This window comes from Drosophila virilis, chromosome 2 (assembly GCF_030788295.1).
Source record: "Drosophila virilis strain 15010-1051.87 chromosome 2, Dvir_AGI_RSII-ME, whole genome shotgun sequence".
NCBI classification, from domain to species: domain Eukaryota; kingdom Metazoa; phylum Arthropoda; class Insecta; order Diptera; family Drosophilidae; genus Drosophila; species Drosophila virilis.
The window spans coordinates 10,883,048-10,907,392 of NC_091544.1; the positions used below are offsets into that span (position 1 = coordinate 10,883,048).

Here is a 24,345-nt window from a genome sequence, read left to right on the forward strand (position 1 = left end):
CCAAAACGACATAACTCCCTCCGCTCGGATGGAAATAGCTCCGCGGGGAGATATGACGTTCCAAAACGACATAACTCCGCGCGGTATGATGGGTAATAGCTTCGCGGGGAGATATGACGTTCCAAAACGACATAACTCTCTCCGCTCGGGTGGAAATAGCTCCGCGGGGAGATATGACGTTCCAAAACGACATAGCTCCGCGCGGTATGATGGGTAACAGCTCCGCGGGGAGATATGACGTTCCAAAACGACATAACTCCCTCCGGTCGGATGGAAATAGCTCCGCGGGGAGATATGGCGTTCCAAAACGACAAACTCCCTCCGCTCGGATGGAAATAGCTCCGCGGGGAGATATGACGTTCCAAAACGACATAACTCCGCGCGATATGACGGATAATAGCTCCGCGGGGAGATATGACGTTGCAAAACGACATAACCCCGCGCGGTATGATGGGTAACAGCTCTGCGGAGAGATATGACGTTCCAAAACGACATAACTCCCTCCGGTCGGATGGAAATAGCTCCGCGGGGAGATATGACGTTCCAAACAACATAACTTCGCGCGGTATGATAGGTAATAGCTCCGCGGGGAGATATGACGTTCCAAAACGACATAACTCCCTCCGCTCGGATGGATAATAGCTCCGCGGGGAGATATGACGTTCCAAAACGACATAACTCCCTCCGCTCGGATGAAAATAGCTCCGCGGGGAGATATGACGTTCCAAAACGACATAACTCCACGCGGTATGATGGGTAATAGCTCCGCGGGGAGATATGACGTTCCAAAACGACATAACTCTATGCGGTATGATGGGTAATAGCTCTGCGGGAAGATATGACGTTCCAATACGACATAACTCCCTCCGCTCGGATGGAAATAGCTCCGCGGGGAGATATGACGTTCCAAAACGACATAACTCCGCGCGGTATGATGGGTAATAGCTTCGCGGGGAGATATGACGTTCCAAAACGACATAACTCCGTCCGCTCGGATGGAAATAGCTCCACGGGGAGATATGACGTTCCAAAACGACATAACTCCGCGCAATATGACGGATAATAGCTCCGCGGGGAGATATGACGTTCCAAAACGACATAACTCCGCGCGGTATGATGGGTAATAGCTCCGCGGGGAGATATGACGTTCCAAAACGACATAACTCCCTCCGCTCGGATGGAAATAGCTCCACGGGGAGATATGACGTTCCAAAACGACATAACTCCGCGCAATATGACGGATAATAGCTCCGCGGGGAGATATGACGTTCCAAAACGACATAACTCCGCGCGGTATGATGGATAATAGCTCCGCGGGGAGATATGACGTTCCAAAACGACTTTACTCCGCGCGATATGATGGGTAATAGCTCCGCGGGGAGATATGACGTTCCAAAACGACATAACTCCACGCGGTATGATGGGTAATAGTTCCGCGGGGAGATATGACGTTCCAAAACGACACAACTTCCTCCGCTCGGATGGAAATAGCTCCGCGGGGAGATATGACGTTCCAAAACGACATAACTTCCTCCGCTCGGATGGAAATAGCTCCGCGGGGAGATATGACGTTCCAAAACGACATAACTCTACGCGGTATGATGGGTAATAGCTCCGCGGGGAGATATGACGTTCCAAAACGACATAACTCCCTCCGCTCGGATGGAAATAGCTCCGCGGGGAGATATGACGTTCCAAAACGACATAACTCCGCGCAATATGACGGATAATAGCTCCGCGGGGAGATATGTCGTTCCAAAACGACATAACTCCCTCCGCTCGGATGGATAATAGCTCCGCGGGGAGATATGACGTTCCCAAACGACAAAACTCCCTCCGCTCGGATGGAAATAGCTCCGCGGGGAGATATGACGTTCCAAAACGACATAACTCCCTCCGCTCGGATGGAAATAGCTCCACGGGGAGATATGACGTTCCCAAACGAGATAACTCCGCGCGGTATGATGGGTAATAGCTCCGCGGGGAGATATGACGTTCCAAAACGACATAACTCCCTCCGCTCGGATGGAAATAGCTTCGCGGGGAGATATGACGTTCCAAAATGACATAACTCCGCGCGGTATGATGGGTAATAGCTCCGCGGGGAGATATGACGTTCCAACACGACATAACTCCACGCGGTATGATGGGTAATAGCTCCGCGGGGAGATATGACGTTCCAAAACGACATTGCTCCGCGCGGTATGATGGATAATAGCTCGGCGGGGAGATATGACGTTCCAAAACGACATAACTCCCTCCGCTCGGATGGAAATAGCTCCGCGGGGAGATATGACGTTCCAAAACGACATAACTCCCTCCGCTCGGATGGAAATAGCTCCGGGGGGAGATATGACGTTCCAAAACGACATAGCTCCGCGCGGTATGATGGGTGACAGCTCCGCGGGGAGATATGACGTTCCAAAACGACATAACTCCCTCCGCTCGGATGGAAATAGCTCCGCGGGGAGATATGACGTTCCAAAACGACATAACTCCGCGCGGTATGATGGGTAATAGCTTCGCGGGGAGATATGACGTTCCAAAACGACATAACTCTCTCCGCTCGGGTGGAAATAGCTCCGCGGGGAGATATGACGTTCGAAAACGACATAGCTCCGCGCGGTATGATGGATAATAGCTCCGCGGGGAGATATGACGTTCCAAAACGACTTTACTCCGCGCGATATGATGGGTAATAGCTCCGCGGGGAGATATGACGTTCCAAAACGACATAACTCCACGCGGTATGATGGGTAATAGTTCCGCGGGGAGATATGACGTTCCAAAACGACATAACCCCGCGCGGTATGATGGGTAACAGCTCTGTGGAGAGATATGACGTTCCAAAACGACATAACTCCCTCCGGTCGGATGGAAATAGCTCCGCGGGGAGATATGACGTTCCAAAACGACATAACTCCCTCCGGTCGGATGGAAATAGCTCCGCGGGGAGATATGACGTTCCAAAACGACAAACTCCCTCCGCTCGGATGGAAATAGCTCCACGGGGAGATATGACGTTCCAAAACGACATAACTCCGCGCAATATGACGGATAATAGCTCCGCGGGGAGATATGACGTTCCAAAACGACATAACCCCGCGCGGTATGATGGGTAATAGCTCCGCGGGGAGATATGACGTTCCAAAACGACATAACTCCCTCCGCTCGGATGGAAATAGCTCCGCGGGGAGATATGACGTTCCAAAACGACATAACTCCGCGCAATATGACGGATAATAGCTCCGCGGGGAGATATGACGTTCCAAAACGACATAACCCCGCGCGGTATGATGGGTAACAGCTCCGCGGAGAGATATGTCGTTCCCAAAACGACATAACTCCCTCCGCTCGGATGGAAATAGCTCCGCGGGGAGATATGACGTTCCAAAACGACATAACTCCCTCCGCTCGGATGGAAATAGCTCCGCGGGGAGATATGACGTTCCAAAACGACATAACTCCGCGCAATATGACGGATAATAGCTCCGCGGGGAGATATGACGTTCCAAAACGACATAACTCCGCGCGGTATGATGGGTAACAGCTCCGCGGAGAGATATGACGTTCCCAAACGACATAACTCCCTCCGGTCGGATGGAAATAGCTCCCCGGGGAGATATGACGTTCCAAAACGACATAACTCCGCGCGGTATGATGGGTAATAGCTTCGCGAGGAGATATGACGTTCCAAAACGACATTACTTCCTCCGCTCGGATGGAAATAGCTCCGCGGGGAGATATGACGTTCCAAAACGACATAACTCCGCGCGGTATGATGGGTAATAGCTTCGCGAGGAGATATGACGTTCCAAAACGACATAGATCCGCGCGGTATGATGGATAATAGCTCCGCGGGGAGATATGACGTTCCAAAACGACATAGCTCCGCGCGGTATGATGGGTAATAGCTTCGCGGGGAGATATGACGTTCCAAAACGACATAACTCCCTCCACTCGGATGGAAATAGCTCCGCGGGGAGATATGACGTTCCAAAACGACATAACTCCGCGCAATATGACGGATAATAGCTCCGCGGGGAGATATGACGTTCCAAAACGACATAACCCCGCGCGGTATGATGGGTAATAGCTCCGCGGGGAGATATGACGTTCCAAAACGACATAACTCCCTCCGCTCGGATGGAAATAGCTCCACGGGGAGATATGGCGTTCCAAAACGACATAACTCCGCGTAATATGACGGATAAAAGCTCCGCGGGGAGATATGACGTTCCAAAACGACATAACTTCCTCCGCTCGGATGGAAATAGCTCCGCGGGGAGATATGACGTTCCAAAACGACATAACTCCGCGCAATATGACGGATAATAGCTCCGCGGGGAGATATGACGTTCCAAAACGACATAACTCCGCGCAATATGACGGATAATAGCTCCGCGGGGAGATATGACGTTCCAAAACGACATAACTCCGCGCGGTATGATGGGTAACAGCTCCGCGGAGAGATATGACGTTCCCAAACGACATAACTCCCTCCGGTCGGATGGAAATAGCTCCCCGGGGAGATATGACGTTCCAAAACGACATAACTCCACGCGGTATGATGGGTAATGGCTTCGCGAGGAGATATGACGTTCCAAAACGACATAACTCCGCGCGGTATGATGGGTAATAGCTTCGCGAGGAGATATGACGTTCCAAAACGACATAGATCCGCGCGGTATGATGGATAATAGCTCCGCGGGGAGATATGACGTTCCAAACCGACATAGCTCCGCGCGGTATGATGGGTAATAGCTTTGCGGGGAGATATGACGTTCCAAAACGACATAACTCCCTCCACTCGGATGGAAATAGCTCCGCGGGGAGATATGACGTTCCAAAACGACATAACTCCGCGCAATATGACGGATAATAGCTCCGCGGGGAGATATGACGTTCCAAAACGACATAACTCCGCGCGGTATGATGGGTAATAGCTCCGCGGGGAGATATGACGTTCCAAAACGACATAACTCCGCGCGGTATGATGGGTAATAGCTTCGCGAGGAGATATGGCGTTCCAAAACGACATAGATCCGCGCGGTATGGTGGATAATAGCTCCGCGGGGAGATATGACGTTCCAAAACGACATAGCTCCGCGCGGTATGATGGGTAATAGCTTCGCGGGGAGATATGACGTTCCAAAACGACATAACTCCCTCCACTCGGATGGAAATAGCTCCGCGGGGAGATATGACGTTCCAAAACGACATAACTCCGCGCGGTATGATGGGTAATAGCTTCGCGAGGAGATATGACGTTCCAAAACGACATAGATCCGCGCGGTATGGTGAATAATAGCTCCGCGGGGAGATATGACGTTCCAAAACGACATAGCTCCGCGCGGTATGATGGGTAATAGCTTCGCGGGGAGATATGACGTTCCAAAACGACATAACTCCCTCCACTCGGATGGAAATAGCTCCGCGGGGAGATATGACGTTCCAAAACGACATAACTCCGCGCAATATGACGGATAATAGCTCCGCGGGGAGATATGACGTTCCAAAACGACATAACCCCGCGCGGTATGATGGGTAATAGCTCCGCGGGGAGATATGACGTTCCAAAACGACATAACTCCGCGCAATATGACGGATAATAGCTCCGCGGGGAGATATGACGTTCCAAAACGACATAACTCCGCGCGGTATGATGGGTAATAGCTTCGCGGGGAGATATGACGTTCCAAAACGACATAACTCCCTCCGGTCGGATGGAAATAGCTCCGCGGGGAGATATAACGTTCCAAAACGACAAACTCCCTCCGCTCGGATGGAAATAGCTCCGCGGGGAGATATGACGTTCCAAAACGACATAACTCCGCGCGGTATGATGGGTAACAGCTCCGCGGAGAGATATGACGTTCCCAAACGACATAACTCCCTCCGGTCGGATGGAAATAGCTCCCCGGGGAGATATGACGTTCCAAAACGACATAACTCCGCGCGGTATGATGGGTAATAGCTTCGCGAGGAGATATGACGTTCCAAAACGACATAACTCCGCGCGGTATGATGGGTAATAGCTTCGCGAGGAGATATGACGTTCCAAAACGACATAGATCCGCGCGGTATGATGGATAATAGCTCCGCGGGGAGATATGACGTTCCAAAACGACATAGCTCCGCGCGGTATGATGGGTAATAGCTTCGCGGGGAGATATGACGTTCCAAAACGACATAACTCCCTCCGGTCGGATGGAAATAGCTCCGCGGGGAGATATAACGTTCCAAAACGACATAACTCCCTCCGCTCGGATGGAAATAGCTCCACGGGGAGATATGACGTTCCAAAACGACATAACTCCGCGTAATATGACGGATAATAGCTCCGCGGGGAGATATGACGTTCCAAAACGACATAACTCCGCGCGGTATGATGGGTAATAGCTTCGCGGGGAGATATGACGTTCCAAAACGACATAACTCCCTTCGGTCGGATGGAAATAGCTCCGCGGGGAGATAAAACGTTCCAAAACGACAAACTCCCTCCGCTCGGATGGAAATAGCTCCGCGGGGAGATATGACGTTCCAAAACGACATAACTCCGCGCGGTATGATGGGTAATAGCTTCGCGGGGAGATATGACGTTCCAAAACGACATAACTCCCTCCGGTCGGATGGAAATAGCTCCGCGGGGAGATATAACGTTCCAAAACGACAAACTCCCTCCGCTCGGATGGAAATAGCTCCACGGGGAGATATGACGTTCCAAAACGACATAACTCCGCGTAATATGACGGATAATAGCTCCGCGGGGAGATATGACGTTCCAAAACGACATAACCCCGCGCGGTTTGACGGGTAATAGCTCCGCGGGGAGATATGACGTTCCAAAACGACATAACTCCCTCCGCTCGGAGGGGCTATGAGCTATATAAACAAGTTCTGTGAGCTGACAAACAACAGATAAATGAACAAATCAGAAGAGGGCAATATGTATTAATTATTTATGTGCTGAACTTGAGCTGATTATATTCTTATTTCTTATAATTCTGATACGATGTTTACCATTCCTAGGTAGAAATGTCGTGGCATTGATCTTCCATTATTATATATTTATATAGAATATATTTGGTGACTCTTGTTCTCGTAATCTACGAGGTAAGATTCGAGGCTGGAATCAGATATTTATCGATTTTCGGAGTCGGAAATGCTCGGTGCCAATTGTTTCCCATTTTCACAAGGGACAGACAAAAGCTTAGCTTTGTCTACGCTCTTTAAGCTATGACCAGGTTCGGCATGCCCAGAAATAACAACATATAGATTGAGCAGATGGCAGTCATATAAATAAATTATGTATAAAAAACAATCCTCTTAATCTTAAGTAATTTCTAAAATATGTATCAAATGCAAATTGATTTTAATAGCCATGTTGCTTGTAGCCGCCAACTCCAGGTCCTATTGCTCCCGATCTGCCATAGCCTTGTCGATAATTTACTGCTGTGGGTGCATAGCCTTGTGGATACTGCGGTTCCGGATAGTAGCCCTTTACTGGGCCATGCGCTGGTCTTGGATAGTAGCCGTATGCAGGCGGTGGCGGGGGCTGCGAATAGGGACTGCCAACAACCACACCATTGCCATGGACATGTCCACTGCCGCCGCCATAATAGTAATCATAGCCATGATCGTAGCCCTCCTGTATGAGCGGTGCTGGTGGTGGGTATGATCCATAGGGTCCCGCTCTTGGGTAATGCGGACTATCATCCAGTACGCCAAGCAGCACTTCAGCCATCTTATCAAAGGTGGGTTTGGCCTGTGCAGCCAGCAGAAATGCCAGCGACAGGAAGCAGAATCTCATGTTGAGTTGCATCTCTGTGTGTGTTACAAATTAATATGACGCGGTTCCTTCGCGAAAGTCAGGCTTATATAGCATGCTGATAATCGAACATACACATGTATGTGTTTACTCAATGGTCAACCTTCAACAATGCTGATGATCCTATCATTAATAGGCCAATCGGATGGTAGAGACCTAGGTGCAAGTATCAGGGCTGCGCATTCTCGTTTCTGCAAAACAAAGTCAAGGTTTAGCCAAGCAAACTATGTGCTCGCCCACAAAACATGGGAAAACCCAAACCCTAGTGTATTGTCTCGTTCATATATAAGATTGTGACATCTATAAATTTGATTATTGAAAAAGACTGAGCAACATATTTGCTGTATAAATGTTTCTCAGAATTGAAAAGAGAATTAGCACTTCGGTTTTGCAAACATCGAATGCCATTATTATTTACTTCTCAATGAAACACAAAACGTCTCAGTCTAGAACATGACATGAACGATAACCCCATCAGGCATAAACTCAGCTTAGCTCACATCGCATTATCTTTAAATATACGAAGCATGCGCTGTTAGGGTCCAGTTCCATCGGAAGCTTCATCATGCGCTGGAGCATCGTCTATGTCGAGCTGCTATTAGCCCTGACCGCTGGCCTGACCCACGCGTCGCAATATTCGCGAGATGAAAGCAATGAGGATTCCAATACACAATTTAATTTGGCCTCCACTTTCAAAGGCGGCATAACCAGCAATCGTCACCATGAGCGGGCGCATCTCAACTCGCAACTGTATAAGGCAGCAACAAAGTGATTCCCTTGACATTGACGCACCGTCCGCTCACGAGAGCGGCGGCAGTGGTGTCGGCACCTTTGATGCTCGTGCTGGGCCTTATGGTATTGCTGTGGGCACTCCACAGCAACAGCCTAGTGGATATTCAAATTATCCTGAACTACCCACCGCTGGACAGCCACAGCCCGGCGTCTATCCAGTTCCTCAAAGCTCACCAGCTGTATGCGGACGTCTGACACCAGGCGCAGCTCAAAATTCAGTACCAAACGGTTGTCAGCAACCAATTCCGGGACAGGCACAGCTGCCTGCGCCGTTTCCCTATGGATATCCGCATAATACAAATCCGCAAGCAGCCCCTCATTCTGGAAGCAATCCTCCAGGCGTTTATCCAAGTTTTGGAGCTCACCAACCTGGCTTTCAGCACTTACAGCCTGGCTACCCCTATCCAGGCCAATATTTGCCACAGTATCCATCTTATCCACCTACAGCACCATTTCCACTCTATCCAGGCGTTCCAGGAAATGTTCCTGTTGTGACACACCAGGGAGCACCACCCATCAGCTACCAGAACCAACATAATTATGGACCAAATGCAGCACCAGGGCAACGTGATCGTTGGGATCATAGCTTCAAAATGAAAACCGAGTACACAGAGGATGGTGTGCATAAGGGACCATTCGATGTGCTAAACAATCATGGTTCCCAGGGATATGGCAGCGGCTTTGGTGGCGGCTATAATGGCGCCTTCAATAGGCCAGGTTACTAAAAAGACAAAAATAACATTAAGAGTATGGTCATAAGTTAGGTGTAAGCTAACCTTACCGCGTCAGGTCTAGGAGCAGCAGCTGCTCGACTGTGTGTACTTTAATAAACTTGATTTTTTGCACACACCCAACCAAAGTAATTAGCCATATACCCCGGTTGCACCTTGAGCAACAGCAGCAGCAGCAGCAGAAGTAAAAGACGACACGAGGACAACTTTGGCTTTGTCCTGTACGTACATAACGCACCCTACCTTGCGAACCGGAAAAAAGTAACATGCATTTCAGTTGCCTCATAATTTCGTTGAGGAAACACACAATGGATATACAACTACCTGGTTGCAGGCAGCGCTGGCAGCCAAAAAAAATTAAGAACAAGCGCACAATGGGAGGAGGACAGACGACGGACGACAGGCGGCCGGCGACCGACAAGGAAAGGTGGTAGAAAACGTCAAGGAGACAGACAGACAGACAGACAGACAGACAGGCGGCGGCTGCTGCTGCTGGCTGCCTGCCCTTTTTAAGGTTCAACTGCAGCGGTAGAAATCGGTTGTGTATGCAGTGATTTGTTGGACAAAGACGATTACGGGAACGGGAACGGGCATCGATGCTGATGTCTTGCGGCGCATGCGCCGCTTGCCAGGCAAAACCCAAAATAATTTGGCGCTAAAACATGAAGACGGGCCCGCCAAAAAAAAAACCAGAGCCTGAAATCAAATACAAATACATTATTGATGTGCATGTGAATGTGCGTGTCACATGGGAAATAGACTCACCTGAACAAAATCAATTGAAACTGGAGCTGTCCCAAATAGTTTGTGTGCTGTGAATACATGCAAAAATATATAAGTATATAGTATACGGATATATATACGAAGCACTTACCTTAAACTCAGGTACATTCCCCCAATTGTATATAAATGTACTTTCTTGAACGGACATTAAGATTGTTTATTGGTTTTCTTGACTCGGCAGCATACATGCATACAGCCATACATATATAGATAACATGGAATACGAATACATACATAACTAGTTATTTAGACAATGGAATATTAATTTTTCCGTTACATACAATGTATAAAAAGTCATGATTGGTAACAAAAACAACAACTACAAAATTACATACATAAATGGGAATTGTGCAGCTGGGCAGAGCATCTGCCGTCGGTTAGTTGTTAATAGTACTACGCGTGTAAGGATCTGTAGAATTGTAGTATAAAATGTTTAAACGTATAATCCATGTCAGCTTTGGTGTCCAACATCATCAAACGGCATTGGCGTTGCAAATGCTTAAAATATGTGTAGAATTTATTAAGGGTATTTTCTGATTATAAATAGTATACATTTAAATATATTTATATATGTAAATGGTTAGTTCTTGTGGTCGGGTTGGGTGACAGTTGTGCTGGCTACCCTGCATAATTGCCTTTTTTTTTTTAATAAAAGAAGAGTAAACAATAAACATAAATGGAAACAATCTGAATGCTGAACATAAAATTTATAGAAAAAGTCATAAATGTAAACCAATAATAGAACATCATTAGCAACACGCAAAAAGTACAAAATAAATCGAAAAAATTAAATAAAAATATATGAATATCTTGGTTAAGGGGTTGCTATTTGGACTGATAGGGTTCTTTAGAGATGTTATGGATTGAAGCGTCTTAATGTCTAGTGAAGCGTAACAGTTGTTGCTCATTATCAATTTGGCTAATTGGCGTTACAGCAGTGCAAGGCCCCCAATTGTATGGCTCAGGTGCACGAGTTACTTTCGTTCAGATCAAGATTGCTTTGGAATAGCTCCACGTTGCTAAGCAGCGGCACCTTGGCCACCTCATGGAATATCTTATGCGAGTACTTGTTCCGTATCGTCTTAATGGTGGCGCGTGGTTTCCTATGCAGTCCTGCGTTCAGCACCGGCACGACTTCCGCAAACTGTGCCAGTTGATAGCCTGTGTAGTAGGCCAGCGTTGAGGTCCAGGTCTTTTTGTGCAGATTCGCGGCACCGCCATGCATGCGCAGTGCCATGAAGAGAGCGGCCGAGGCCATTTGCGAGTCGCTAAAACCAATGGTGGCATAGTCCATAAGCGACAGCTCCAGAATGTAGCGCGCCAGAGTAAGCGTGGGCATTTGCACCTTGGCACATCGAGCATAGCGGCGCAAGAAGCGGTACGAGAGCGGTATGCCGAGATCGTAGTTGATGGTTCGCAGCGTTTCCATTTCCATTTTGACAAGCTCGTCGTGATTGTAGGCGCCATCGCATATATACAGAAAGTCCTCAATTAGCGGCGGCTGGCGTTCATCGTACTTGCATGCAATGAAGAACGCGGCAGCGCCCAGCAGCTGCAGTTTTTCCTTGTTTATAACTTCGCGGCACAAATAGAGATCGACAATTTTGACAGCCAAATATAGCGTCTCATGATTTAATTCAAAGGTCTCCTGCACCTCGACCATCCAGTCGACTAGCAGCGTTCGCATCCAGGTGGTCAAATGTACCTGCTTTGGCATATAATCGTGAATGGGAAACTCTGGCTCGCGCAATTTCAAATAATTAAATATGTCCATGGCATAGTGGGAGACCTGGAAGGGATCATCCCAGTTCTTGCGATCAAAGTCCTCCACATCATCGGGCACGGGGCGCACAGGCGTCACCATAGCAGCAGCGGCTGCTGCCATATGCACCGATTGCTGCGTCGGTGCTGCCTTTGGCTGTTCAGTCTTTAGTTGCAGTTTAGCAGAGAGGCGTCGCGCTGCCTCAAAATTGCCAGACAAACGCATGGATTCGCAGCTGGAGATGTCCTCCAGGGCGGACATATAGAGGCTCTCCTCAGTCTTATTAAAGTCATTTGATATGCGGCGCACCGGCTTGACGGCAGCCGGCGGAGGCGGAGGCGGAGCAGCCAATTTTTGGACAGGAGCCTGCATAGGCGCAACTTTTGGCTCGACTAGCACTGTGGCCGGCTTTTTTGCTGCCACTGGTGCCTTGCGTGTCTTTTGACGCGCTAACGCCTCTTCGAACTTGTCCAGCACTTTGTGGCAGTTCTCCACCGAGTCCTCTGTCTTGGTTGAGGCGCGCGTCATTATTTTGTTGGGCATAGCAGCAGGGAGTGGAGCAGTGACTGCAGCTAAAACATTTAGATTGTCAATAGTCTTTGCATCCAGAAGCGCCTGAAGTTGCTGTGCCGTCGGCTTTTTGGGCAGCTGCTGCTTGGAGTCCTCGTCGCCTGGATGCAGCGTCATGATCTTAACATTGTTGGTCAAATTACCCAGCGCCGAGCGCTTGATCTTATCATTCTTGATGGGGCTATTATCGGCCTTGCGTTTACCGCGCGTCTGCATATTCTCTGCATTTGGATCAATGCCACTGTTGGCCGCCCGACGGCTCAGTCCCTTGCCTCGCACGCCTGCCATGGGTAAAAGTGCGTTTATGGTCGCCTGGTTGCTTGCAGCAGTGCGAGTGGTACCTTTAATTGGCGCCATTTTGAAATGCTTGTATGTGTGCGCTGGCTGTGTCGTTGTAGTTGTTGTTGTTTTTGTCTACCCTAGCGTTGTCCTGCTACACAGCGACTGCGTGCGCGATTTAATTGCCGTGCGTTGTATATTTTGTATTTCGATATTGGTACTTTGACTTATTTGCGCGCTCCGTTGTGATATTTGAACTGCTGAGTTGTTTAGTTGTGAGATATACTTGATTTTTGTTTATTCTTTTTGTATACTATAGCGTCGTTGCCTCACAAACTCACTTTTCACTTGGACTTATGGCGCTTGGCCGCTCTGCTCATAACGGCGCTTGCAAAGATACAAAAGCGAAAAACAGCGCCAGCTGCAGATGTCAAAAAAAAGTGAAGTTGGCCGCGGCGTCTGTTTATAGGGTTGTCATTATGTCTGCAATAATTTACCGTTGCCAACACGCTGGAGTCGCTCAGTACGTAGTTTGGTTGTAAGAGGCCATTTTCATTTTTAACGGTCTGGCAGCGCCGCCAATTAATGTAAAGATGCACTACGGTGCAACAAACAATTTGAATTTTAACGTGCGATGTGAGATTCTAAAATGCGGGTAAGTATAAGTTATATTGTTGTTTAATTAGACTAATCACAGATATAAGAGTTAAAATAAGTTACTACTTCCAGAGCTTGATAACACCGTCACGCGAAGCCGACGCTATATAAATTTGTCCCTTATCTTTGCACATGAGCAAGTCAGTGATGGCATCATGATGGCTTGCTTTGGGCATATCCGGTCCCGATCTGGGACTTTCCTCAATTGAAGTACGCATCTGTTGCGAGTCACCTGTACCGTTTTTAGGAATGATTTGTTCTTCAATAACTTGGCTGCCGTCGATTAGACGAGCACTAAAAATAATCATACATATAAGAAAGGGTTTGGGAGAAATATTAAATGCATATCGACCATATGAATACATACCTATAGTTAAAGGACACATTGGCCAAATTATCATTTGCCGCTGGCACTTTCAATGCCGAGTTCTTTGGCGATCCTATGTCCCAATACCTGATACGCTGATCCGAACTACCTGTCAAAATGAACGGTGAACCGTCGACCACACCGCTCAAAATACCACAAGTTGTTGCTGGATCATTGAGACTGGTATTGGTCAGAACGGGTGCTGGGCTGGCCCAAAGCACAGTTTGTCGTTGACCCGTCTCAATGTTCCATACAGATACTTCATTATTGGACTGCGAGGCGGAGATCAGATATGATGGCTCCGTTGGATGGCAGGCCACTTTTCTTATCCACGAGTCCGCCGGATGCTTAATCTCGGTTATAGGCAGTCGGAAACGCAAGTCCCAGCAGATATGCTTGCCACCACTGGTGCCCGTTGCCAGCCAAGAGCCCGTTGGATCCGCACAAATGGTGGTGATGACACCATGACGCAGCTCGTTCTGCAAACGCCAGGCGCTATGCTGCATGCGCGTATCCCAGGCCACAATGCCGCCATAAAGTGTTGCATAGACAATAACACTCTGCGCCGCCTGATCATACGCATGCATATCCACAACAGGTCCATCGTTATATTCACTACAAAAAGAGGAAAAAGTAATTAGGTGAAATGTGCAAGCAAACATTGGTCCATTTTACTTCTGATCCAAGGCTTGCTGTAGGGTCATCTTGGTGGAATTGCGATCGATGCGCATTATTAATAGACTGCCATCCTTGCCGCCCACGGCTAGAGACTGTCCAGCATCGCATGCGGCCAGCGCATAAATGGGCGTATGAGCTGAATATACCTGACGAGATTTATTGATGCCCTGATTGCCGTTTAGCTTGCTGCAATCCCACAATCTAACTGTGCCATCGATGCTGCCGCTGGCAAACAGTGAACCGTCAGGACGCAACGGTGCTAGCTTAATTACCGACTCGGAATGTTCATGCAGATGCGCAACTAGCGTACCGTTGAGGCGCCAATTGGATGGATATGGCGTCACCAGCTTATCATAATTGCAGCGTTGTGAGAGTGCCAGTACATTATAGCGACGCTTGATCTTAAGGGTCAGCGATTCCAAGTCCTTGCAACACTCCGAAGAGCGATCCAGCGAATAGTTTCGATCCGGCATGGTATATTCACCCAACGAAGTGGCAGTGCTCACTGTTGTGTGCGGCACGCCCAGTAACATGGTGCCGGAGGCGGGACTGCCAGAAGGACCAGAAGTTATGTGTGTAGTAACAGCCGCGTCTGACGCGGGTGAAACAAGTGCTGGAGCATGGGCATCTGTGTTTCCTAGGTAGAGACTATGTTTATCAAATCTGAAAGTCGATATGGCACTTCGTTTAAGTCTTACGATTGTCCTGAGTCAATTTGGTAGCCTTCTCCGCCAGGGGATATTCATGGCAGCCCACCTGCTTGCGACTGACCACAATCCGTCCATTGGCACAGCTGGCATCATCAAGATCTTGTTGCGCCTTGTGCTTAAGGGATATCAAAAAAGGTTTCATAGCCAACAATTGCATCTCAATTGTCTCCGTCAATCCCTCCGAGATAAGTCGTCGAAAGAGCTGTAGTGTTTTGGAAATGTGAGTGGTTCACTTGGAACAACCAAAATTACCAAAGCACTTACATTGAGCAGCGCCTGACCCATGTCATCAGACTGTGACTGGCCACTGTTCCGTGCACCACCAATCTGTCTGCTAATGTCATCATACTGAGGCTGGGCGCAGTGTCGTGTGTTGTTGCGTAAGCGAGCACGGTCCTCGAGGGCGCTAACAAAACACTGAACATCCTGGAAGCGCAGCACGCTGTCAAAGACCTGTCGGGGTATGGGCGGCAGCAGACAATCAAGCAGAATATGAGGTTTGTCCACTTGTATTAGCGGCGCCTTCAAGAATCTTCCAATAGCCGGCATAATCTTACACTGCACATCAATAGCACTCAGATTGCGCGCTGTTGTGGCAATCATGCCGCAAATCTCATGACGCACCCACAAATTTGGATGACACAAATAGCAGGCGGTTTCATTTACAATTTCAGTGACGGTGGGCTTTCTTATGTGTCCCAACTCGATTAGAATTGTCACCGCACGTATGGCCTTTGCAATGACAAACTCCTCGCGATCTGTGAAGCCTTGCAGCAAAAGGGGAACCAGTATATCCGATGCTTGCCAGCCAACGTAACCGGCAACACCAGCAATGTTGTCATAAAAAGCGCCGCGCAAATTTTTATCATCATCATTGAGGAACGTCATAATGTGCGAGAGTATCACGTCGTTCGCTTTCTCCTTTCCAAAGAACGCGCACAAATCGCAGATACCCGACTCCATCAGCGTCTGTTTCACAATGGGCTGCGTGTCTGTCAACAAACTGAGCACCGCCTGACGCACAATATCATGCAGAGCATTCAGTTCCGCCTCATAACGTGGCGTAGGCATTTCGTTTGGTGCATTGCGCTGCGTCTCCTCCAGAAAGTAAACAGCACTCTTGGCAAGCGCTGCAATGTTGCGAGCAAAGGCCACGCGCACAATAACAGCGCTCGATTCGCTGGCCAAGTCGGTGATGTAGGGCAGTATGTATTCCGGAAATACATTGGCATCGCTGCGAGGAATGTCTTTGACCATGCTCAAGCAGGCGGTCAACGTTTCAATAGCTTGAACCTGTACCTTGGCTGTCGACTTTTGTGCCAGATTCAGCTGCGGGCAAAGAGCATGAGTTAAATGAAATATGTGATAATTCAACTGTAACATACAATATATGGTAATATACGATCCAGTATGGTCTCAGATGTGGTATACTTCGATAACTTTTGCAGTAGCTGCAACGCAGCAATTTTTGTGTTGGACTGTTTGAGACCTCTAATGCAAGAGGTGACAACTGTTATGATAAGTATTAGACCATCCTGATCTGGCGGCAGCCGCTCGTACTTAAGAGAATCCCTTTTCTCTGGTATCTGTTCGTCTTCCTCACTGGGTGTTACGTCATGAGCTTGTGTCAGCACCTTAATGCAGTGACCAATGTCTTTGTGCAGACATTGTATCTTGTCATCGGGCGACTTGATTGGTGTCGATGAGAACATTTGCAAATATGACTGCAGAAATGAGTAAAAGTATTCTGGAAATAGTTTACCGCGCTCCTGATCTAAATAATCCTCTGCGCTCTTGCGCTTTATTGAATTAATGTCAATCATGGATGCCAGTAAGTTGCGCAGTCGTTCGTTCTCAATGCCAGCCAAATGTTTCTCCACGAGATCTCGTTCACCCTGCCGATAGGCAAGCAGTTGAGACAGCTCAAATGGAGCAGTGCCCTCTGTCCAGAGCTCTAGCAAGGCACAGCTGTAAATGGAAAAACTTTTAATACATTTATGTTGTGAATGTGTTGCATGTATTAACTCACCCAGCGGAGAATATATCCATAGCAGGCTGCAAAGTGTTACCAGCATATGAAGTCGGCACACGTATTATGGAGTCCGAGTGAATAACAGACATATTTGCATTATAGGGATCGTCTTCAGACGACATCGTCTTTACAAAACGCTCTGGAGCTATATAGCAAGTGCGACGTCTGCTCGTGTCAAAGAAATAGGTATAATCTGCTGGATTGTCTTCTGGTAGATATGTGGGCTTAAATGAAGCAAAATCCGACAACAGGATCCAATTCCATGAGGTGATCAAAATGTTCTCAAGCTTTATATCACCATGACAGATTTTTTGCTTGTGACACTGGTTTAGAGCGCACAAAATCTGAAAGGTAATCCACTTCTTCTCGAGCACAGTAAGAAAAGGTCGAGTGGACACGCGATCGTACAGACTGTGCTTGACATACTCTCGCATTATGTAGGCTGCCTTGTCGATGAGCTGTTGTGGAATGTTAAAGATCACATTAATATTTTGACGGACAAATTGTAGTTGTAGACTAACCTCCACGCGCTGAAAGGGTAAACAGTTAACAGCATTAGCAAGCGATAGGGTCTTCTTTATGCTCTCCAAGCGTTCCTTGTGATCCTCCAGCGGTAATGTTGGATCATGTTTGACAAATACCTTGACAACTATCAAACCTTCATCGGTTTTAGCTTTCGCCACTTTAAAAAAACGCGTACTCCCCATACTGTGGGTGGATAAGACGTCATATGAACCCATATGTGCATATATACACTTATGTGTAATAAGCAGCTGGTAAATATGTACTCACTTCAGGTCGAAAATGATTTCATTGCCAAACTGGCCAGAAAAGTAGTGTTCCACTGCATAGATCTGCGATGGTGCAATGCCAACCAATTGATTACCCATTTTGCTTGCATTTGCGCGTTATTTCTGCCCAAAACAGTGCGTTTATTTATATTTGTTTGTTTTTAATTAACAAATTGCAGCTCTCACTTCTTGTTGGAGTGTTTTCATGCAGGGTTGCCAAGTCCACAATTGCAGTGTTGGTAAGCGAGTTCTGAACAGCTGTTCTGCGCTCGATAACAAGCAGTCTTATCGATTGTGCGATTGCGCGCCCTACTAGTTTTGAAAACTTGCACACTAACGATAAGAACTGCAAGTGTCAGCAAAATCAAATCGGTCATACTAAGTGCAAAGCCCTAGCTTAACAAAGCACTGCAAATTCAGCAAAATATTCATAGATTATCAACCGTATAAAAGCAAGTGTCAATAGCGCTAATCAGTAGTTCATTTTCACATAATGCGTCTGTCGTACATTCTTCTACTTGTCTGTACATTTGCCCTGGCTAAGGCTGGCACGTGGCGTCAGTCACAGGACTATAATACGAGTGACGAGGAGGTCCGACCAAGCTGGACTCATAGACACTCTGAGATGTGGCCCTGTGATGTCGCCGATTATCCAGAAGCCTATTTGCTTATACACAAAGTAGAAAAGCGTCTGGAGCGCATAGACGACAACGAACAACTAAAAACCAGAGTCATAGACTATGTGGTGGACCAGTTGAGACAGTGTAAAACAGGCAATGACATGGACGAGCACTGTGTCAAACGTTCCATTGGCTATGCCATGTCCTTTATAAACCGCAACAAAAGGCAACAGCTGTAATGTTATTTAAAAAAGAAACGTCTTATATATCAAAATAAATGAATACATAACATAGAACCAAAAAAAAAAAAACTGCAATTAATAAAGTTACTAGTGTGTCTAGCCGGCTACGTGGGTAATTCTGATGCTTGTCTTTCCATCTCTATTTTGGCGTATCTGCTTTTTGTATATAATTGCTCCTTAAATCGTTCCCTACGCGCATCGTCTAACGAAAAACGACGCAGAATATCCCGCCTATCAAAAATTGACATTGTTATGTCCTGACAATCCCGTGACGGCTGACAAAAGGTCCAACTGCCGAAAATGGTGTCTATGCAACCGCATCGACGACAAAAGCCCAGAAAGGTACCCATCAAATTGGAGTTTAGCTTCCGACAGGTTAACGATATCGGCCCACCTAGAGTATTGACCGCTTGACCCGTGAATGTCCATTCCGTAAGGTTATCCATCATTTCACGCGGTCGTGGTGGCAGCGTGTCTTGTATGGTCACATTAAGCACTCTCATTTGAGATGACACGAAGCGTTGCTTGATTTCGATTGGGGTCATTTTAACGCACTGCCGCCAAAGTCGATTGGTGTCGGAGCGACGCAATTTGGGCTGGGAACAGGTCGGCTTGACTTCCGGCACAACGATCTTGTTGTCATCTCTAATATCGATGCGAATGCTTAATAGTAGAGACTCCCAGGAGCCTGTTAATTCACAGGGAGCACCTGATACGAGTAGAATTTAAAAAATATGTGCATTTCAAACCTTAGTTGTCTGCTAACCGTCAGTTGGATCGGCGAAGCAACAAGGCAATTTGTCTGCCTTCCCCTGATTAAAACTGGAATCTTGCATACTCTGTAGTCGATTTAAAATCTTCTCTAACATGGGCGCCAAATTAGCCGTTGGTCCCTGTTGGCAGGCTAATGTGGCTGACGGCGCAATCTTGGGGCTTGACGCTGCCATTGATACTTGGCATCCGTTGGTCTGGCTTGCTTTTTAAAAATCTTTGTCAGCTAATAATGTGCCAAATGCCAAACTACTTACCTAAGTTGGCCTGCAGCGGATAGCTGCCTGCACCACTTGACGAGGCAATACGCTGAGCCATCTCCACAGGCGACACATTCAGCTGCTTCGCCATATTCTCAATCATTTTGCCGCCAGTGTCTTGAGTCTGCCCAAACTTATTAACGAGCACTTCCGGAAATGCCAAATGGGCGGGCGTGCTATCAAACCCGTTGCCCAAGTTGATCAGGCCGCGCTTTGACGTTTTTCTTACATTCATCGAGCGATGCTTGGCCTGGAACACTTTGAGTATGTGCTGCAGCTGCTTTTGATTCTTGATAAATGAAGCGGAATGTGTTGCGTTTTTACGCAAAAAACTTTTAGAGACTGCCTGCTCAATTTTGGTCTTTGGCTTAGTTTTAGTTGCAGCATTTGGTGCACGACTCTTCATATTGATAATAGTTGGGTTCATCCTACCATTGGTTGCGGACAATATCTGCGGCTTAACGACCTTACCTTTTTTTTGACTGCCGGGCCTTATCAAAGGCACATCATTCCAAACCATCTGTCTGTGCTTTGAGTTTGATAAATAGTATGGCTTAAGGCCGCCATTCAGCCTATTTTCCTTGTTCATCTGCGTACTCGTGCTCTTCTCCTTTGTGCTCCTGCCGGTTTCAGATAAACACGAATTAACCACGTCGGCCAAGCTGGCGCCTTTCATGGCTGCACAGTGGCAGGGAATCAGGCCATTGGATATTTTAACCGTATCCCCTTCGAATGCCAAGTTGGTGTGTCTTGTGGCCTCACAATGGCATGGCGTCAGTTCCTTGGATACCTTCGGTCCACTACTGTCGACGGCCATGATTAGCGATTTCGCAGAATCACAGTGACACAGGGTCAGCTCATTATGCTTTCCGGCTGAATTAGCATGGAAAGGTACTGTCTCTTCTTTGGCCTGGGATTTACGTGGATGCTTGTGTGCCTGTAGAATACTATTCAGTTTTTTCTTGTACTCTTCATAAAGGCCACCAGTCTGTATGTCGGGTGGCACATTAGGAGCCAAGCGCTTAAACATTTTTGAGGATCGGCTGATAATTCTTTTGTTTTTCTCTTGAAAGGGACCGATGAGACTTTCTTTTTCCGGATTCATTTCATCATTGATTGCCTTGACAATTTCATCCACCGGATTCGACTGCTTCAGATTCTCAACAACGTTCATTAGCGCGTTTAGTGCACTTAATCGAAATGGCCTGGTTGGGAATGTATTCTTCTGCCCAATCAGGTTGTGACCCCTTGTTTCCGGTGTAGGCCTCTTCCAGGCATTCACAAAATCCTGATACACCCGATTCAGCTCTGCTATGCGGAGTTCAGCTGAATCCATTTCAGCTTTTTTGCCCTGAGGCCGTGCGCCTCTACCCAGGTCCTTTTCGGCATCCACTTTTGTCTCGGAAGGCACATCAATTTTAACTATAACCACGCCATGCCTTGCCGGATTTTTCGACTTCCCCTTATCGTTCTGTTCGTCCTCCACATCATTGAGTTTTCCAACCGGCACACATTTACCATTCGCCCCCTCCCGATCACCTGTTGTACCAAATATAGTTTTTGTTCCATTTGCCTTTTCTTGAAGCTCTTTAGTTATTGTGGCTGCTTTCACCGTATTATTCACCCCTGTAGGTTCCTTGAGAATTTCCACACTTTTGCTAACCGCATCATCATCCTCCTCATCCGCCACAGCTGTTCTCTTGCCTAGTTTGCCCACATTGAGTTTGACATCGGAGCCGCTCTCCTTCAACAGCACCCGGTATGCAGAGTAGAGCCGGGGTATATCGACTTTGTTGCCAGACATTCGTTTCAACGTGGCCGTCTGGCTCTGGGGTAGATGGACTGGCGCACTAGCTATCTCTTTTATTTTGCTATCGCTGTTTGAGGTGGGAATCGAGAGAATCAGCAACAGGTATATGGTTGTTATTCGAAACTCGTGCTGCAGCTCAACCCAACCAGACATCTCATTTTGTGCCACCAATATAATTTAAACATTTGGCAAGCAGCACCAAAAATTTCAAATTTTTCAAGCGTAGTGTACAAATATTTTCAGGTCCTTTGAAAAACTGTTCACTGATTATCAGACATATAACTCATAACCAGGTATATAATAAAGTACATCCGTTTTCATTAGCATTAGCATTAACTAAGAGTAAGGAACTTAAATGGGAGCTTATTTTGAGAGCAAACCGTCGTAGTTAGTTCTTTAGGTTAATGTCACTGACAAGAATATTAGGCTTATTGGATGAAGACTAAAGTTTATTCGGTTCTATTCAAATTATAATCGTCGAAATCCTCAGTTTTCTGAGGTTTAATTAATTTCTTAACGTCCTGTATGGTATCGCTGACCTCCATATAAGGATAATAAACATTTACATGCGGCACAAAGGACTCTTTAATAACCTGCGGCGATGTCCAGCGCAGCAAATACTGTGGACTACCCATTTTCTCATTGGTGCCCGTCATTTGGCCAGCTCCAAATGGTTGCTGTCCCACCATGGCGCCCGTACATTTGTCATTTATATTTAAGTTGCCCACATTGGATTTGAACGCTTCGCAAGCTTCCTTAATAAACTCATCGTCCATGGCAAAGACAGAGCCCGTCAGGCCGTGATTAATTTCAGAAATTTTATCCATGGTCTTACGTAAATCACTATCCTTATAGACATAGACGCAGAGAATGGGTCCTAGCAGTTCCTCTTTGCACAGAAAACTGTCGAGATCGCTAACAAGCACTATGGTGGGATCGACAAAGTAGCCGCGACCCTTGGAGCATGTGCCACCAAGTATCAGTTCACAGTTGGCGTTGTTATGTATATAGTTAAGATAAGTAAAGAGGCGTGTATATGCATTCTTATCAATGACCGCCGAGTAAAAACAGTCGCAGTAGGTAGCATCGCTGACAAACAGTCTGCGTGTTATCTCCAGCAGGGCTGTCTCAATCTCAGTTTTCCACAAAGATTCGGGCACGTACAGCATGGAACAGGAGGAGCACTTTTGGCCAGCATACTCAAACGCTGCTCGTATGGTGCAGGCCACTGCAACCTCTGTGTTTGCCGAGGGATGCACAAAGTGGAAATTTTTGCCGCCACAGTCACCAACCAGTCGTGGATAGTTTTTGAAAGTGTCAATACGCTCTCCAACCATTCTCCAGAGCATTTTTAGTACCGGAGATGTGCCGGTGAAGTGAATACCGGCTAGATTGCTATTACGCGTTACTGTCCGAGCGAATTTTATCGGGTCAGCTGGGACAAAGTTTACTACGCCGTCTGGTACACCTGCCTCTTGCATGGCCTGGAACACATACCAGTTGGATAGAATAGCCGAATCTGAAGGTTTCCAGAGCACTGCATTGCCCATCAGTGCTGGTGTATAGGCCAAATTTCCAGCAATGCTGGTAAAGTTGAATGGACTGATCGCAGCTACAAAGCCTGAAAGACCGCGTAATATCATATGATTGCAATAGGCTTCTGGGCGACTGTTAAGTGGCTTGTAGTTTGCCAAATCACGTAGAAAAATTGGATTGATGCGCATAAAGTCCACCAGCTCAGCAACATCCATTTCCGCCTGGCAAAGTGTCTTTCCCTGGCCAAGCATCGTTGCCGCCACAATCTTCAAACGATATTTATTGGCTATCAAATCGGCTGCTCTATCCCAAATGGCCATGCGCTCACTTAACTTTGTCTTATCCCACGTTTGCTGCGCCCTTGTTGCCGAATCGATTGCCTGATGAATAACTTTATGATCGGCATGATTGTAACTGTAAATGTTTTGGTATTAGTCGATTAGAATAGAATATGATTTGTTTACATAAATATTCATACCGCGCTATATAATGGTGTATATTGTAAGGCACCTTCTGAACTAGCTCACATTTGTTATAAAGCTCCTTGCCGTCTATTACGAATGGCACCGGCTCTATTTTGTTAAGGATTTCAGATAGTGCAGCTTTCACTTGAGTACGTTCATCGGATCCCGACTCATATTTCCACAGACGCTCATTTTGAATTGGCAGCATATTAAAATGTTCCGTTTGTATGTTTTCTTTTGGAAAACGGCTTATTGAAGAATGAGACACACTTCTTACACATTTCACAAGCCTAGTCCAATTTAAGTGCGATCTGAAATTTAAATATACATTTAAAAAGTCCGCTATTTACTGTGTTGGGCAACGCAAATACATACAGCGGCTGTTATCGAAATGGAAAGTCTGGCAACATTGGCGAACAAAACAGCTGTTTGTATTGATACATATGCATTGCTGCTATTTTATGCAATAAAACAGTTGCGTTTGTTTAAGAATGCAACTTACGCGAATTTTGCTGAAGCCCCGAGCCTCCGAGGTCCTGACAGCATATTTAAAACAGAGTCATGAACCATTTTGGACATCATATTTTGTAAAAGTAAGCAAGAAACACCGGATTTAACAAATCCTTAACACAATGAATTAAGTTTAAAGACGTTCAGAA

The 24,345-nt window shown here is 47.0% G+C and overlaps 7 protein-coding genes across 9 annotated transcripts; 2 read left to right on the forward strand and 5 right to left on the reverse strand.

Annotated features, from left to right (window-relative positions):
* Positions 1-7,279: 7,279 nt before the first annotated feature.
* Srg1 (Sting-regulated gene 1) lies at positions 7,280-7,854 on the reverse strand. The gene has a single exon (XM_002054170.4). The coding sequence runs from the start codon at positions 7,823-7,825 to the stop codon at positions 7,376-7,378; it is 450 nt and encodes a 149-aa protein (XP_002054206.2). The 5' UTR covers positions 7,826-7,854; the 3' UTR covers positions 7,280-7,375.
* Positions 7,855-8,278: 424 nt separating this feature from the next.
* On the forward strand, positions 8,279-9,470 carry Elal (Elastin-like). Its single transcript, XM_015171493.3, is given in 2 exon segments — positions 8,279-8,594; positions 8,596-9,470. Coding segments are annotated over 2 exon segments (951 nt in total). The 5' UTR covers positions 8,279-8,396; the 3' UTR covers positions 9,349-9,470.
* Positions 9,471-10,633: 1,163 nt separating this feature from the next.
* CycB3 (cyclin B3) lies at positions 10,634-13,160 on the reverse strand. The gene has a single exon (XM_002054168.4). It carries the CDS (start codon positions 12,824-12,826, stop codon positions 11,099-11,101), a length of 1,728 nt encoding a protein of 575 aa, XP_002054204.1. The 5' UTR covers positions 12,827-13,160; the 3' UTR covers positions 10,634-11,098.
* Positions 13,161-13,408: 248 nt separating this feature from the next.
* Vps15 (vacuolar protein sorting 15) lies at positions 13,409-18,188 on the reverse strand. Its single transcript, XM_015172122.3, has 10 exons — positions 18,170-18,188; positions 17,985-18,106; positions 17,714-17,900; positions 17,190-17,650; positions 16,546-17,128; positions 15,425-16,489; positions 15,149-15,362; positions 14,448-15,087; positions 13,773-14,387; positions 13,409-13,699 (listed from the first exon to the last, which is right to left on the reverse strand). Exons 2-10 carry the CDS (start codon positions 18,080-18,082, stop codon positions 13,468-13,470), a joined length of 4,095 nt encoding a protein of 1,364 aa, XP_015027608.1. The 5' UTR covers positions 18,083-18,106; positions 18,170-18,188; the 3' UTR covers positions 13,409-13,467.
* Positions 18,189-18,457: 269 nt separating this feature from the next.
* Positions 18,458-22,029, reverse strand: LOC6630413 (uncharacterized). Of its 3 annotated transcripts, none has more exons than XM_002054165.4 (3): positions 19,874-22,029; positions 19,612-19,821; positions 18,458-19,554 (listed from the first exon to the last, which is right to left on the reverse strand). In XM_002054165.4, exons 1-3 carry the CDS (start codon positions 21,837-21,839, stop codon positions 18,950-18,952), a joined length of 2,781 nt encoding a protein of 926 aa, XP_002054201.1. In that variant the 5' UTR covers positions 21,840-22,029; the 3' UTR covers positions 18,458-18,949. The 3 variants fall into 3 exon arrangements, with proteins under 3 accessions (XP_002054201.1, XP_070063623.1, XP_015027607.1); XM_070207522.1 differs by having other exon boundaries at positions 19,394-19,533; positions 19,595-19,821; XM_015172121.3 differs by lacking the exon at positions 18,458-19,554 and having other exon boundaries at positions 19,608-19,817.
* On the forward strand, positions 18,462-18,961 carry fit (female-specific independent of transformer). Its single transcript, XM_002054166.3, has one exon. It carries the CDS (start codon positions 18,477-18,479, stop codon positions 18,840-18,842), a length of 366 nt encoding a protein of 121 aa, XP_002054202.1. The 5' UTR covers positions 18,462-18,476; the 3' UTR covers positions 18,843-18,961.
* An 85-nt stretch (positions 22,030-22,114) lies between the features above and the next one.
* P5CDh2 (delta-1-Pyrroline-5-carboxylate dehydrogenase 2) lies at positions 22,115-24,331 on the reverse strand. The gene is made up of 3 exons (XM_032439439.2): positions 24,189-24,331; positions 23,701-23,997; positions 22,115-23,636 (listed from the first exon to the last, which is right to left on the reverse strand). The coding sequence occupies exons 1-3, from the start codon at positions 24,266-24,268 to the stop codon at positions 22,136-22,138; spliced, it is 1,878 nt and encodes a 625-aa protein (XP_032295330.1). The 5' UTR covers positions 24,269-24,331; the 3' UTR covers positions 22,115-22,135.
* Between the last annotated feature and the right edge of the window lie 14 nt (positions 24,332-24,345).